Source organism: Glossina fuscipes, unplaced genomic scaffold, assembly GCF_014805625.2.
Source record: "Glossina fuscipes isolate IAEA_lab_2018 unplaced genomic scaffold, Yale_Gfus_2 183, whole genome shotgun sequence".
Taxonomy (NCBI): Eukaryota; Metazoa; Arthropoda; class Insecta; order Diptera; family Glossinidae; genus Glossina; species Glossina fuscipes.
In genome coordinates this window covers 1,109,549-1,126,800 of record NW_023998526.1, presented here as the reverse complement: position 1 = coordinate 1,126,800, position 17,252 = coordinate 1,109,549, and the positions used below count along the sequence as shown (strand labels likewise).

Below are 17,252 nucleotides of genomic sequence, written 5' to 3'. Positions count from 1 at the left end.
TGCGGTGTACATTGTTGGCACACCGATAGTCGCAAAAGTGAATATAATGTAATGCGATCGCATATTGTTATATGCATCCACTTTGTAGTGCGACAGAATTATGCAAATTCAGCATAATTCTTTTGGAAAAAGAAAAACAAAAATTATGTCGCACTTCAACTTGCTGAGTATTGCAATACGAAATGCAATACGATGCTAGGCGCCCTAATTAATATAATTATTGATTACGTTAGCATAATATCACCTGAAGAATTAAGTATAAATAGTCCCAACTGTAATAAAGAAAGCCAATTGTTATCACAGCAATTCACACTGCAAACAATAACAAGGTGTTCAATCCGCCTAAACCTAAGCTTCATAGAGACTGTCACATGCCGAGTCTAATTGGCATTCATAAAGAGACAGCTTGACCTGGCGCGTCGAAGCCTCGAACCTCGTCTTGCCTCGTCTTTGAAGGATTCACAGGGAATCCTCCCAATTAAAAAATAAACATACGCTACGTTACATTAATATCTCCACCACAATGGTGATTTCTCCACAATTGAAATCACCAACACATTAAATCACACCCAACTTTTAATTACATTACAATATCAACTTAAAATTTAGTAAAAACATTGGAAGTTTCTCCAAATAGGCCAGATCGCTCATAAGCCCTGGGGAAATTCTATACCCCACCCTACCAATGGTCGCTTTCGATTTGCAATGGGTGACCTCGTAGTTGCGTCCGACCCCTAAGCTACTTTCATCTCCTAAGAAAAAAAAATTATTTATATTGCAACATCAAAAAGATAAGCAATCCTTCTTTTTATTTAGTATATTAAAAGAGAAAAAAACAAGAAGTAAGTAATTTACTATACGGGATTAATAAAAATGTGCATGTATCCATCTAATGTAATAGTATTTATTTAAAAAAAATATATGTTAAGTAAGAGTAATACAAAAAATAACATGTATTATAAACGATTAAGGTATATATATAATAAGGTGCAAAACTTTTTGTTGAGACTGATGGCTGTATACCTCGGAGGACGATTATTCTGACAATGCCGACGATATTGACGTCGCTATTGCGGTAATTGGAACTAAACAACGTTATTGTGGGTCTGTAAAGGTATGTTGTTAGTTTACAATCACTTGCAGGCATACATGAATAGACGTTTCTCTTCATTTGCCTCTCTTTTCGTAGCACGTTTCACATTTTATTTTCTACAAATTTTCTCTCGTATTCTTTTCCTTTTCTTCCTAAGTACGCTTTTTGCATTTATTTTCTCGTTCAGTGCTTCTATTTTCTAATATATTAATTTTTAGATTAAATTTTTAAGTATTCCCATTGATTTTTACTATACTTTAACAATTTTGTAGTGCGTAGATCGTAATTAAAACACAAATTCCTTAACTGTTTATAATTTGCGTGTCTTTGTAGTCCTTTACATACTTTCGTCGTAAAGTCCAGAAATTTCATACAGTTTTCCTTGCAAATTTTGATCTATGGACTTGAGAATCTTTTTGTTGGTAACAAAAGGTCACACGATTATTTAATATCTCTGTTTAGTTCAAATATATATCTAAGTTTAATTGTGCTTTGATTAATTTTTAATTATATTTTTTACTCAATTTTATTTGTTTAATTTAGATATGTATTTTCAATAAATTGTATATCTTTTCATTTCCACATGCACTCATTAACATAAGTATGTTTGAGTGTTCATGCACTTGCATTTGCATAATTGCGTTCTGTGTTTGTCCGTTCGATCTAGTACCCTTGTTTGATTAGTGTCCACGTCGGACACGCTAATAAATAAATTAAATAGAAACATCATTCTAGCACAACATTTGGTATTGCGCTCGCGCAACTTAACAATCTCTTTGTTTAAATGCTTTTTACTTTTTTACATATATTTTTTCAAATTGCCGCTTGCTATCGCCGAAAATTTATTTCTAAACACCACTGCTTCCTCAACTAGTGAGATTAACAATTTCACCTCCTGCAGGGTTGTATCTGTAACAAATATTACACTATGTACATATAAAACTACACACACTTGAGTTATTTTATGCGGCGCTTATTGATATATAATATTATGGTTCCACATTTTTTTTTTTTTATTTTAATATAACCTGGTTCCACAGAAGTAACTATAATGTAATTACAACAATTACATAAATGAATGAAATATTAAAAACTAGTTTTTAATCCTAGCTTACGTCAATCCTTTCTGTACTTGCGTTACCGGCGTTTACTGGGCGCCACAGTGCAGTGATTATTTTCCAGATGAATAGACTCCGAATTATTATAATGGGAAGTACGGAGTATAAATTGTAGAGTTCTTGTTGAGAAAACGATTGCGAAGGTGGGATATGGAGCAGAAGCACTGTAAATTTTATGTTTAACATTATTTGTATCGCTACGGCTTGTATATTTGAGCTTAAGTTTATGCGTTTGTGAAGTATATTTGATTTTATAAAAACACCAACTCCTTGTTTGGAATATGAATTTTGACCAGCATTCGTGAAGTATCCAGTATATAATTTGGGTGGAATAGGATTAAAAGAGCTTCTACAATGGATCTCTTGAAGCGATATAAAGCGATATAAATCACTTTTGAGTGTACGGAGTTCATCCAAAAAGGCGGGTTAAGCTGACAAGTGTTGTTACCAGCAGTTAGCATAACATGGAGCACTGTTATATTTTTTTGCCGACGGACCCAGACGTTGGCAGTTTTTGCATCTCATAGGATTTGAAACATAGAGTTCCACTTTACATTTATACCGCACCACATCAACTGCTTGCGGTAACCGATAGCGATCAAAGTTCATAATTATCCTTCCTGTAGGAGAGCGAGTATTTTCGTCGTCTTTTAAGTTCGTAAATTAATAAACTTCAGTCACTCCTTGATTGCTCATTTCGCGAACTATTTCGTGTTCCGGAGCATGTTTTAAGCACAAGGCATCAATTACGCCTCTAACTAAGTTAAGTTTGTCATGCAGTTTAGCGGAAACTGGACAAAAATTTGCCAATAATTTTGATTTTATAAGGTTTTCCATTGCGCGCGTGTTCCCAGAAAAACAAGTAAATTACCAACACGTAGAATAGAGATGGAGTCTATATACGTTGTAATGAAATTGTTATGCATCCGTTGAAGAAATAACATAGTTTTTGTCAATAGGAGTGATGGTATTGATTGGCAACACCGGAAAGTCCGAACTTTTAATTTTTTTTTCACTGCAGTGATTTGTCCGTATATTTGAGTTTTATCTGGCGGCCACGGGGCCTTTTTGTTATCTATTATTTGCTAGTTTGGGAAAAAACCATTCACTGGAAAAAGATTTGGAACCACTAATGGAAAATGTCAATTGTAAATTTTTTATTTTTTCTTGTTTTTTGGTTTTGTTTTAAATCCATATGTTGCTGTAAGATTACAAAATTTTGGAAATTTCGCTTTCTAGCAATATTCTTGTTGTTGTAATTATATTACAATTAATTTTAAATAACAAATTAGAAAAACTTGAAAAAATTAATTAGTATACAGTAACTCATGTGTGACATGAAAAACTGGATAACGTATGTTAAATATATATAATATGTAAGCCAGTAAAATATATGTGAAAAGGTAATCTACATAAAGGCAAATATGACAACTCAACCACAGCACACTTTTTTTTAATAATAAAAATTTTTTTCATATTTACTATTATAAAAATTACATTGAAGTTTGTCAAAGCATTTGGCAAACATAACATTCAATCCTTCAAAATAAATGATTGGAAAAAAATTAGATTTCCTACGTGCGTACCTACACATAAAAAACGTCTGCTTTTTTGTGCGTAAACACTATGTACACCACAGCCCATGTTCACTTAAAATTAAAGATTTGTATAAGAATGATTGCGACTGGTGTGAAAGAATGCGACGTCATATCAAGAAAGTATTAAGAGAAATGTGGTGCCGGTAATTCACAAGTTGGTTTAAAGCGTAAAATAATGAAGATTCACACAGGCAAATATATTTTGTAAAAATATTATATATATAGTAAAATATATATGCCAACTGGACCTTTTGTCAACAAGAATCTCGATTTTTCACTATAAAAAATTTATTCATTATTTTTTTTTCGATATTCTTCCCACAACTTTCTTTTAATTAAAATATGTATACATTAATATGGTTATCAGCAAACTTTTTCTTAAGACTATTATTAATGTCCGCGCAATTGATTAGAATTAAAAATTCGACATATCAGTCAACTGTATTGGCGATAACAATGCAAAATCGGCGATTGCTTGTGCCAATAACAAATGTGCAATATGCAATTCAATTTGTAGACAATAAACAAAGCAGAAATTCAGATTAGTTGGTTGTAATATAAATCACTAATATCATAATGTTTAAGGGACAAGTAGGCATATACAGATCTGTCATAAGAAATACGCAAAAGCATTGGCCGATATATGGAGATCGGGTTGTAAATCATACGATTTTTTGTGGCACTTGTATTATGAAAGGAACGCAGACATCGTTTGCGACAGACGCCGTTCATGCAAAATTGGAGATTTGCAGAGAAGTTAACGGCTTGAAAAATGTATACGCCGAAGTTGTCATGACTAATGTGCTTTTTTATAATAATGACTGCGAAGCCCTGGCTTGAGGAAATGTTTATGCTGTTTGTAACCTTCGAAAGTGCTGGTATCAAGTTATTTCACTCTTTGATATCTTGAGTGTTTGCGTTTGTACTTAATCGAATTAGATGTTAGATATAAACGAATGATGTACCACTTAACTTGAAAAAATGCAAAACAATCAACGTTATTTAGAATGGTTCCGATTTCTATGGATTACTTTATAGATTTTATTGGCATGAACATCTTGGGCTGTGGTTTCGACTTTACTGATTTGGTAGTTATACACGATCCTAAATAGAGCTTTAGTTTGGAAGTTCAAGCCTGTATTAATAAAATGAAAGCTCTGCTGCAATTTATTAATTTTCTCCTTTGAATTTAAAGACCCAGATATTAAAAAAAAGATTATTTATAGCATTTGTTTTATTGGAGAATTCCATTATAGGGTAGTCCTTTCTTAAAATTTGCTTTATACGGTTTGGAACGAAACTCGGCCGCGCAATTACCACTTTATGAGAGTCGTTTTAAGCTTATACATTTTCTAACCGCGTAGAGTAGATGTAATCAGTTGGATGCTTTGTTTTAAATATTGCTATCAGCGCAATGCTATGGGTCGTTTTTATTAAAGAAGATTCATATCACGACAAAATTACCCGGTAGTTATTGGTTTATAAGGATGCTACAAACTCCTACTAACTAAAACGCGAACCATTCACGTTAGGGGTGGGGGAATGTGGATGTCGACCTTTTGTCATTACAACGTTTATCACGTAACGCCTTTATTGTTTCTAAGAGCAAAATATGTAATATTTAATTGAAATGCGTGATCTTCGTATTGCTCTTTGCGACAATTTAGTTATCTTGCCGTGAACTTTCCTATGTGAAACTTTATATAGTAACTTGAGAGCATAAACCTCGGTAAATTTTTTCGTACTTGACTCTTTGGAATTTCTAGAATAGGTAAAAAAAAATTCATTACTCGCAAAATATGTGTTCTTTGGAAATTTTGAGCCACCTTCTAAGCGCTAGGACAAGAATATTTTGAAGCTGGGCAGTTGCAGCTTAACATATATCCTTTTGACTTCTACCTCCTCTAATACATTAATTGCCGTCTTCGGAACGTGTTCATGTTCATTCAAGAGCGTTTCCCAAAAAAAAAAAAAAAATTTGTTGCATAGCTTCATCAAAGTAATCTTTGAGTAGAACTAAGAACGATTCTGATTTCAAATTCTCAATTTTTCTAGGAAATGTTGTCAATGTATTTCTTTAATAAGAACTTTAGGCCGATTTTTGGTAATTTCCTTAGTCATATTTTGACTTGATCTGGTTTCTGAACAATGGCGAGTTCGCATTGTGCAGGATATTTTAGAAGTGTACATTCTCTACACAACCGAGTTATATGAATGATGGACGAGCATTCATTGTTATTAATTATTCAAATTTTTTGCTTTTGTTATAAATTGACTCGCAGAACATTGCGTACATCTTAGCCAATAAATTCCGACAATTTGAAGAGATGATGTCGATTTAACTAGTGACTTTTAATGGCTAAACTTGGTATTCACAATAGTCAGAACCACTGAATTTATCACAGAAGTTAGCAAAGAAATGAGGGGATAACCTAAACCCTGTTCACAAAATTGGTTTTTGGTTGCGAACTCTTGTTATTTTTTTCTTTTTAGTGATAAAATTCTTTCGGAAAAACGAAGCGATTATAAAAAAATGAGATATGACAGAAAGAATGTGTAATTATGACGCCTGTCTCCCTTACATTTACTGGTCAATAAGAAATCATTGATAACAAGCAAAGGAACTCTTATCATAGTACTAAGCCGAGCAGCACAGAGAGGCTATATCAGAGACCTCAAAGACAAAACGCTAAACATCATAGCATATCTATATTGTCTCCAAATAAAAGAATTAGGTCCCATATCCACGAATGTCCGCCAGCGCTTTAACGGCATTTGAGAACGAACTTGACTTATTATTTTTGTGGTGCGTTTGAAATCATTTTCCGAAGCGTGAAAAAACAAACATAATGAGAATAAAAACCAACGACAATCATTATTCAATCCACAGAAACAACATTAACACATATTGTTATTATTATTATTATTATTTTGAATCAGCCAGAGAAATAAATTCTAAGACTAAAGTCTTACAACACTAGCATCTAAGGCTATCGTCTTTATAAAACACTCTCCAACACTTGAGATTCGAAGCCACGACCATTGAGTTGTTAATCGAGATTTTTTGCCTTCAGCCAGTCAGGCGGACTTTATACACATTATTCCCATAACTTCATTGGAGACCATACCCCATTTATACATAACAACAGCAAGAGAAACAAAAACAACAGCAACAGTACCAATAGAAATCAAAACAGCAATTATTTTAATAATAACCGCAACAGAAATTACAATAACAATTACCAAGAGAAATCAAAACAGCAATTATATCAATAATAACCCCAACAGAAATTACAATAACAATTATAATTTCAATAACAATTTTAATAGCAACCCGACTAATAACAGAAATTATGACACTAACCACAAAACTTTTACGAAAATAATTTGAAGGGAACTTCAAAGACTCTACGAATTATAAAAATTTTTGGTCAGCGTTAAATCGAGTCGACCTAGGAGTAATCGCTTGCCCGTCTGCTCCTTTGCATAAATTGTAATTGGTAAGCATAATTCTGGTCCCAAAAATTTTGTAAGCAATGGAAGTTTGGCAACTCTGTCGCGCGGTATAGTCGTATATTTTTTGTGTCGGCAATTAAAATTTTAATTTTTTGTTGAATTTCGTGGCTATTCTGCCTTATAGTGTGTGAATTTATAATATACTTTGAGAAGAAAGTGAGTGAATTCAAAGTAAAAGAAATATTTTCCTTTACGCTTTGATTCATTTGATTTTTGCAAACAAAAATTTTGAGCTCTGATATAAATCTCTCTTTTTTTTTTGTTTTCTCTCTTTTTTCTCTGTTATTTTTTCGCTGTTTGGAGTTTATGTTGCTATTGATCTCTCGTTACAGTGTCAACGTAACAGAGAAGTTCTGCACAAATTTGGTTGATAAATTTTTATCTTCAGGATATGTTTTTAGTGATTTTTGTGTCCGTTCTTCATAATCCACAACTGTCTTTTCGACTGGACATGGAGTGTTTATATACACCTTGTCGTGCGAAATCTGGCCCAGATTCTGGTAGATTCGTTTCTTGTTGGCTCTGCGAGCGCTTTGTTAATGCAAAGTGTGCCGGTATTCCCGGCCGTGCTGCTGACGCAGTCGCTGAACCGTCTAAAGGCTTAAGATGGTCATGTCCTGACTGTAGGCAGCGGGACATTGACTTTTATAAACTTTTCACGGAGACCCGTTATGGTTTCTCGGAATTGAGTAGAAATCTCGGCTCCTTGTGGGAAAAGTTTGAGCTCATTAAGTCTAGGTTTGATGAGTGTCGCTTTATTGGACACTCATCTTCTACTCGTAGCGTAGCGTGCGGGACGCCACCTCTGGCTTTCTCCAAATCTGATTCGTTGGTACAAGTTACCGCTCCCTCTAACTCTAAAATGAACAGTAATGTTTCCGATATTGCTGAGTCGGTTGGTAGCAAAACAGTTACAAGCAAGACGGCAAGTCCTTCTGTTTTAAGCTACGCTGAAGTGGCAAGGGTATCTCCGCCCAGAGCCGCCAGTCACTCTAATCAAGCGCCATCGCCTAAAAGTAATAAAGAGAAAAATAAATCATCCTCTCCTCCTGGCTGTTCGCGTGTGAATGCTGGTCACCAGACTGGGCAAGTCTCACAAGCTGCCGGTACAAGGGCGATAACCCCATCTATATTTTCCCCAACTCGAAACTCTCCTACCGTGAACCCTCCTCCTGTTTCAAATAATGACATTTGCTTGACGGCAGATCCTCCCAGAAAAGCAATATTTGTGTCAAGACTGGCACCTGAAACATCGGTGTATAACATAAAAGGTTATCTGGCGACAAAAGTCCCATCAGTCAACTTAAAGCGTGTTAGCATCTTCAAAATGGCTCTTTCTCAAGCTAGGGCAATCTCCTCTTTTAAAATATTAGTTCCGACTGAAAACAGTGATATGTTGTTAAACAAATCACTGTGGCCAGTAGGATCCTTAATTAAGGAATTTATACCTCAAGATTGTCCCCGTAATACCAAGGCAATAGTCTTGTCGCCTTCAAAAAACTAATTGTTTCTTCAGGCCCACTATCTCTTATTTATCAAAATGTTAGGGGCCTAAATTCGAAAATTCGTTCCACTTTTCTAAATTCAGTGAGCACGGAATTTTTCTGTTTGGCCTTTACTGAAACTTGGCTAAAACCCGATCTTAATTCGTCGGAACTTTTTCATAATTCTTTCCAAGTCTTTAGAAATGATCGAGTGAACCGCATTGGTGGTGGTGTATTAATTGCCATATCTGCGTCAGTCCCGTCCAATTTAATTGAATTTCCCACTTCTCTTGACGTTGAATTTATCGCTATTCGTGCGAATATGCCTGATAAACATCTATTTATAACCTGCTCCTATATTCCCCCAAATTCTGATATCTCCATTTACAAGAAACACGCTGCTCTCATTTGTGAAGTGGCCAAGCGGTCTAGACCCAGCGATTTGGTCGTTGCATTGGGTGACTTCAATTTGTCTCAGGCCACTTGGTGTAACACTGATAATTCTGGCTGTTTGGTTCCTACTTCTGATAGGGCTGTTGTGTTCTTTAGTCAATTGTTTGATCATAATTTGGGTCAATATAATCGTACCCCTAATTGTAATGGTAGACTGCTTGATCTCTGCTTTGCCAATTTTCCCGAGATTTACGTAAATCGTTTTCCACATTTAGTTTACCTGAGGATCCTTATCATCCATCAATATGCATTTCCTTTCATCATATGAATGATGGTTTGTTGAATTGCCTTAATGTGCCAAATCAAACTTTTTTAAATAATTATTATGATTTTCATAAAAACAATATTATATTATTAAAACATCGTCTTTCACATTTGACCCTTGATTTCTCAACAGGTAGTATTGAAAGCTTATTCATCGTTCTACAATACATTAAATCTAGCTATTGCTGCATCTGTTCCGATCAAGCATTGCCGACCTCGAAGCAGGTGTCCCCCGTGGTTTAATAAGACAATTAAATATCGCAAGAATAGAAAAAATTCGCTATTCAAAAAATATTCGAAAAGTGGCTCTGCGCTCGACCAAGTCGCTTACTCGGTGGCGAGGCATAGATTTAACTCCCTCAACCATCATTATTACTGCAGATACCTTCAGTTCATTAAATTCTCTTTGTTTGCTAATCCTAAATTCTTCTTTAAATTTGTTAACTCTAAAAGAAAAATTTCCACATATCCCTCTCATATTGCTTTTAATGGCTCTGATTCCTCGGATGATTTTGAAATCTCAAATCTATTTGCTGAGTATTTCCGACGTCACTTTTCCATTCCTAATTTCGATTTATCAGCAAACTACCCATATCCTATAACTAACTCGGTTGCAATTCCTAACTTGGTTATTTCGGAAGATGATGTTTTTAAAGGGTTGAGTTCTCTAAAATATAGTTGTGCGTCTGGGCCTGATGGAATTCCATCATGTGTACTTAAATCTTGCGGTGTCGAATTATGTGGTGTGATCTCGAAGATTTTTAACATGTCCTTGTATTTAGGTGTTTTCCCTTCGTGTTGGAAGAGAAAACACCACCGTGTTCCTTATTCCTATCCACAAGAGTGGAAGTAGACAATTTGTTGAGAATTACAGAGGCATAGCCAAGTTGAGTGTCTTGCCCAAGTTGTGCGAGCGTATTGTGACTCAGCATTTGGCCTTTGCCGTTAATTCATATATTTCTCCGCACCAGCACGGCTTTCGGAAAGGGCGATCTATAGTCACCAACTTGTTAGAGTTTACCTGTCATGTTTTCAAGGCTTTTTCTAGTGGCTCTCGCACAGATGTTATTTACACTGATTTAAGCAAAGCATTTGATATGGTTAACCATAAACTACTTGTCTTTAAACTCCAAGCCTCTGGTTTCCCACCCTACTTAGTGAAATGGATAAGCTCTTATCTGCACAATAGATCCTTCAGAGTTTTGTTTAACTTCATCACCTCGGATGAATTCCCCGTTAAGTCTGGCGTACCTCAAGGAAGTCACTTAGGTCCCATTTTATTTAGTTTATACATTAACCATCTCCCATCGGTGGTTAATTCCAGCCAGATCTTAATGTATGCTGATGATGTGAAACTGTTTTCTTCCTTCTCTGTTGAATCGCAATCACATCACCTTCAAGGTGATTTGGATAATTTTGTTTCATGGTGCTCTTTGAATCTGTTGAAACTAAATCTGAGTAAATGTAAGAAGCTTTCATTCTCAAGAAGAAAGTCATTCATTACTCAGTATTTCATAGATTCGCATAAGTTGGACGATGTCGATTCCATCACAGATTTAGGCGTTCTATTTGACCATAGGTTACGTTTTAACTTGCATATTGAGCTCTCGATTAGCAAAGCTAGGTCCGCGCTTGGTTTTATAAAAAGGTGGTCCAAAGAGCTTGATGATCCCTACATTACGAAAAGGATGTACATGTGTTTGATTAGACCCATACTCGAGTATGCCTCAGTTGTGTGGTCTCCTTCATATAGGTGCTACGTAGATTCAATCGAATCTGTTCAAAAGCAATTCTTGCTTTTTGCCCTTAGAAATTTGGGTTGGGATCCGGTTGCCTCTGCTCCTCCGTATGAAAAGAGGTTGCTTCTGCTGTCCCTACCGTCTCTTGAGAAACGTAGATTTGTTCTTGGCGTTTCCTTTCTAATTAAAGTAATGAATGGTGCCATTTACTCGCCTTCATTACTTGGTGAAATAAACTTTAATGTCCCTAACTGCTTCTCCAGGCACTTTATCTTGGTTAAGCTTAGTCAGTGTAAGTTTAATTATGAGCTGTGCAATCCGCTCAGAGTCGTTTGCAAGAACCTAAATGACGTCTACCACTTATTCTCGTTATCGGACTCTTTAAAGTCCATTAAAGCAACATTGCGTAATACGCGCGATTTACCTATGTCGTATTTAAATTAGCTTTTATCCTAAAAAATCGTTACGTTTCGAAAATGAATTATTGACAATTTATTATCGGTTGCCAGGCTTATGCATGTTTGCGATGGTTTAGGGGTTCATTTGCAATTTGATCCTGTACCGGTTGTAAGTGTGTCCCTATGCTGATAGAGTACATGCTTTTTTTTTTCTTTTTTTTTCTTCTTATTTGTTTTATTGTACTTATACTAAATTTTATTATTAATTAATATAAGTTTTGCATTATGAGCCAATTGAACTCGACTGTTATTTGTTTAGTTGAGTTTCTAGTATAAGTAGAATAAATAAATAAATAAATAAAATAAATAAATTTCTAATTTAGTACGACGACGTATTGAAAACAACGGAATTAGTCAACTGATATGCCTGCTGCCCAACGTAAGCTGATAATATCTCTGTTTTGAAGAAAATAATTGAATTTTTTTAATCATTGCCCATAAGTTATAACAGATACAACGTTAAAAAGATTTGCAAGTGTATGAATGACCCTGCGGTACTTAGACAAAAATGCAAAAAATCAGTCTCACAACATTGCAGGGTGTCTACACTTATTTCGTTGTTCTACTGTAAGGAAATAAATAAAGCAGGATTTTCATGAATTCTCCAACCTTTCATTTGCTAGAAAATTCTTAAAAGTAGGAAAGTTAATTTTAATTTGAAATCAACCGGGAAACGGATGCAGTTAATGGAAAAAATACAAAAAACGAAAATCACGTATGAATTTTTCTTTAATTTTCAAAAGAACATGGTGATGCTCGTCTTCATCGTCACGAACAATTGTCCCTTGGGTTTTCCCAATTGACCACGTATTTTTATCTTTTACACAGAAAGGAACATTTGCTACATAACTTACATTGTGGAATTTTCAACCTCAATATGTTTAAAAATGTCAGCCAGCAATCAACGTCGTCTTTTCGTACATCAATGGACGGCAGAGGACAAGATGACACGCTAGGCTTTTTCGCCTGCAAATCTTGCGCTCATGAGCCGTTATTGGTCTGACCTATGTTATTATCGTTTATATGGGACTCCACGTTACAAAGAGCATCAGCAAAGTCATTGCGGAACTGAGCAAGATTTGATATTTGTTTTTTTGCTATGTTCTATGCAATGGAGTTGTTTTACATAAGTATCCACGCATTTATCACACTAAGATTGATAGATGATAGAATAGGTGCAGGTATAATTTTCGGCTTTTGACTACTATACGATAGCATTCTAAATGGGTATCCATCAAGTCTACTCCTTTCATGTGTATATTATACTCTTGCGCTATTTTCGAACAAGTGATATCAATCTTTTTTTCAATAGGTGCAGACAGTAAGAAGATGTTCACCTGATATAAGTAACAAAATAATAATGAATTCTTTTAATTCGCAAGCAGTTATCACGAAAGAACTCAATGAGTTTGTATGAATAGCATAGAGATTAGTTTCATCTACAATTTTACATTTTAAAGTTATCTCATTTTTACGTAGATTTAATGCTTATTTATCATAAGGAAAACAAAACATCGTATTTAAAGCTGTCTTGCAAACTCCTCAAATGAAGATATATGAGTGAAAAAAAGTGAAAAAAATTAAACTTCATTGCTCGTAACTTTGTGTGGACACAGCCGATTGGTTCCATTTTTGGACCTACAGGGTAAAGTGTAAAGCAAATGTCGAAATTTTCAGCCTTCCAAATTTAATAATTTCGGGCTCACGAGCAAAACTCCAAAAATTAGAAAAGCTGAGTTGTGTTCAGTATACGCTCTACTGCTCGCTTATGCTCTGACAACTTTAGCCCATTTCCAATACCCACCTACGTGCAGAAACTTCCAATGTTTCTACTAAATTTGAAGTCGGTATATTCATTTTTGCGACCAGGAAAGTACCTACAAAACAGACCACACAGACACACAGACGAACATGCCTAAATCAACTTAGGTTTTCACGCTGATCAAGAATATATATATACTTTGAAGGGTCTCTGGGTCCCTTTTGCGTCTTACCTATATTTTGGAAAAAATCAAAATGAGTACATCCCCATCTTACAGTGGTGAGTGTAAAAAACAATACAATTACTTAGTAAAGACCAAAAAACTATGAAAATAGTCATAATTATTTCACAAATGAAGTTTGGGATCAGTGCACCTGTAGAACCGACTTTGGCCATGGAAAATACTAGATTTTTCTTGCATAAATTCTCAAAACATTCAAAAATATAATAAATAAGTATTATTCATTACTTTTAGCTTGGTTCTGTCCGAAAACGAGTTTTTCTTCACGTTTTTATTACTTTCTATATAAATATTCCTAACTCGTAACACCCGCCGAAATGAAATTGTACTCAAATGTCGCGCCAACAATTAAAACTGTCGCAGATAAAGAAATAAACTGTCAAAGATCTTCGTTGCATTTAGAAAGGATAAAATAAATTTGGTAAAGTTAAGGTTAAGAAAAAGCATTATGCGAAAGTTAACAGTTTTGGGGTTTTAAACGTACGCAACTGAGATAACTCACAGTTTATTAGAATTTTATTAATGCAAATTTTAAAAGGCATTACTTTTAATTTAAATAAATGAAACCCTTTCAGTTTTGCAATAGCGCTAAAGACATCCATGGCCTTTTACTAAACTTTTTCGTTTAAAGTATTAAGCTTCTAAATATTTTTAATCACTTTGTCGTTTTTGGTGTTGTGTAATAAATTACCTTTTGCTTTCCAATAAGCCCCTTTCTTTCGTAATTATTTTCATATCTCCTTCCAAAAATATTCGTAATGGCTGAGTAAAACAAATGCTGGTAGAACCAATAAAATCTCGTTCGCAATGACCTAGCTTTTGTTCCGCCTGGCCCACTTTAATTAAAGCTTGCCCGTATGGCACATCTTGACCAAAATCTCCACCTGCCTCAATCATGTCCAAAGCCAGGTGCTCCAGATTACTTAAACGTTGGGGCTTTGATTTATCGATTTTCTCAAATATGAAATCTTCCACACGATTTTGAGGATTTGGCACCAAGACCGATTCCGTGTTTTTAACGATTTTTTCAGTCCACAATTTAGTTGCATCGGCATGTTCCGCTAAGGTTTGAAATTCCTGATCATATTCAGTGCGTTCGGTTGTTCCAAGTTTTTCTTCAGTTAGCTGCATGTGTATAGTTTTGCTTTTACAAATTATAATTTCATTTGGAAGTATACAAATATTTTACGAGTGCACATATACTTTGACATACTTGGACTGCTCGTGATAAGGAATGACCAGCTTCTTTAATAAGGTTCTTCACGTTAAAGTTCGGTAAATTTATGTTCATTTTGGTAGTGTATTTTATAAAACTAATGAAATAATTAATACTTAGTGCAGATTTCTTATAATATATTTTGTCTTAATTCGTTCCTGCAAGTTGTTTGTAAATATTGACTTTCCAATAATAAGGCACACAGCGCATGTGAGAATAAACAACTGCAACAGAAACGAGAAATACGCTACAATTGGATCGAATCGATATATATGTGTTTATATATGCATACATATATGCATATGTATATACAAATGGTTTCTAACAGCACAACTATTCAAAATGGAGGAAAATAGTTTCGATTAAAAATGGGTCTTTCTTAAATTACAAATAAGTTACGTTATTGTTAGGAACTAGTCGTGTCCCGATATTTAAAGGCAGACAAAATAAAATAAGAGCAGTAAAATCCAAATATTTGTAACACTTATTACTTTACAATAATGAATGAATATGTTAACTAAGGAGCTTAATTAAGAATGTTAAAGAAATTAGTGGTCAATATTACAATACCAATAGCAGCAGCAATAATACTACTCTTGAAAATAACGACTACAATATTTTAAAATCCAACACCACATATAAGTTTGGTTTTACCGTTTTTTTTCGACATTCGGAGCTTTATTGCAAAAAACTGGCTACACATTCACTATTCAAAGTATTATCCTTTGCTTTACTACTGTGCTTGGCACTACTTCGCCTTGTCGTACCTTAACAAAACTATTACAATTTTATCTAACTGTAAAATTAAAAATGATAAAAGCACATATTTATTTGTTATTTATAAATTAATAAAAGCTAATAAAAACACAAAAACATTAAGTTACGTACATTAAAATCTTGATGCATTGCAAGACAAGGAAAATAAAACATACTCCATTCTCTGCCTCACCAATTGACATAAGCTTTTGAACAATGCGTACAGTATCTATACAAAAAGTACTAAAACGCATTCAAAGTACAATATGTTCGGTGCAGTGACCATCTAGCCCAGACCATATACCATCTCACTACTTTTATGACACGCTTAACAATGTGTCGCATTTCTACTGTCGTAATACACTGAAAACATATGCAGCAATACTATTTCGGAGTATACTGTTTGACAAAAAAGTGTGAAGCAGCAATGATTTCACCAAAATTAGTTATGGTATGAAAATTGCAAACATTGCAAATTTTTTCTTTTGTAATATTTCTTTTGTAAAACACACAAACGCGTAATTTTAAGTTAAGTAAAAACATTAAAAATTTGTATAAAAACCCAAGTTAAGAAGAATAATAGCATCATTTTATGCTCCAACAATTAAATGATCAGCGCTTACGACAGGATAAACGTGCGTCCCTTTCTAGCTAGGGACTATTGCCAACGATCGGGTCGACAATAGAGTTCTAGTGACTCTTCTATTTGTCAACAACGCCTTTGAGTAAAGAGCATTCAATGCATTACACAGTTGTACCAGCGCACTAAAGACATCATTCCAATAGTAGTACGTGGGGATCCATATACGGTGATACCGTTCAGTAAAAAAAAGGTAGCCATAGCCAACCTCTAGTACTCGGATATAGAATTTCATCATTGTCTACAGATAACGTCTTCAATGATAGTAATACCAAATTTATTACATTTTCACGTGATTCTGCTATCACACTCGGTTGACAACATATTTTAGCAGCACTCCAAAATTCCTTATCACAGTGGGAATGGAAAAAATTGCAATAATAATGAACTTTAAACGGTAATTACTTCCAAACGTAGGTTTGTTCTTGGCGTTTCCTTTGTTACCAAAGTAATAAATGGTGCTATTGACTCGCCTTCATTACTTGGTGAAATAAGCTTTAATATCCCTAGCCGCTTCTCGAGGCACTTTATCTTAGTTAGGCTTAGTCAGTGTAAATATAATTATGACCTGTTTAATCCGCTCAGAGTTGTTTGCAAGAGCCTAAATGACGTCTATCACTTATTCTCATTATCGGGCTCTTTAAAGTCCATTAAAGCAACATTGCTCAATACGCGTGATTTACCTATGTCGTACTTAAACTAGCTTTTAACCTTAAAAAGTCGTTACGATTTGAAAGTGAATTGTTGTTAACTATTATCGGTTGCCAAGCTTATGCATCTTTTCGATGGCTTAGGCGTTCATTTGCAATTTGGTCCTGTACCGTTTGTAAGTGTGGCTCTATGCTGATTGTGTACATGCATTTTTTCTTTTTTTTTTCTTCTTGTTTGTTTTATTGTACTTATACTAAGCAAAA

The 17,252-nt window shown here is 34.6% G+C and overlaps 1 protein-coding gene across 2 annotated transcripts in view; it reads right to left on the bottom strand.

The window, feature by feature from the left end:
• LOC119641855 (endophilin-B1) overlaps window positions 1-15,129 on the bottom strand; it is a 93,958-nt gene extending 78,829 nt beyond the window's left edge. For both annotated transcript variants that reach the window (XR_005247900.1, XM_038040732.1), the window contains exons 1-2: window positions 14,940-15,129; window positions 14,418-14,851 (exon numbers count right to left, since the gene is read on the bottom strand). Coding sequence is in view for 1 of the 2 variants with exons in the window: in XM_038040732.1 (XP_037896660.1) it covers window positions 14,418-14,851; window positions 14,940-15,017 (512 nt within the window). In the remaining variant the exon portion in view is untranslated. The remainder of the gene's footprint in view (window positions 1-14,417; window positions 14,852-14,939) is intronic.
• Between the last annotated feature and the right edge of the window lie 2,123 nt (window positions 15,130-17,252).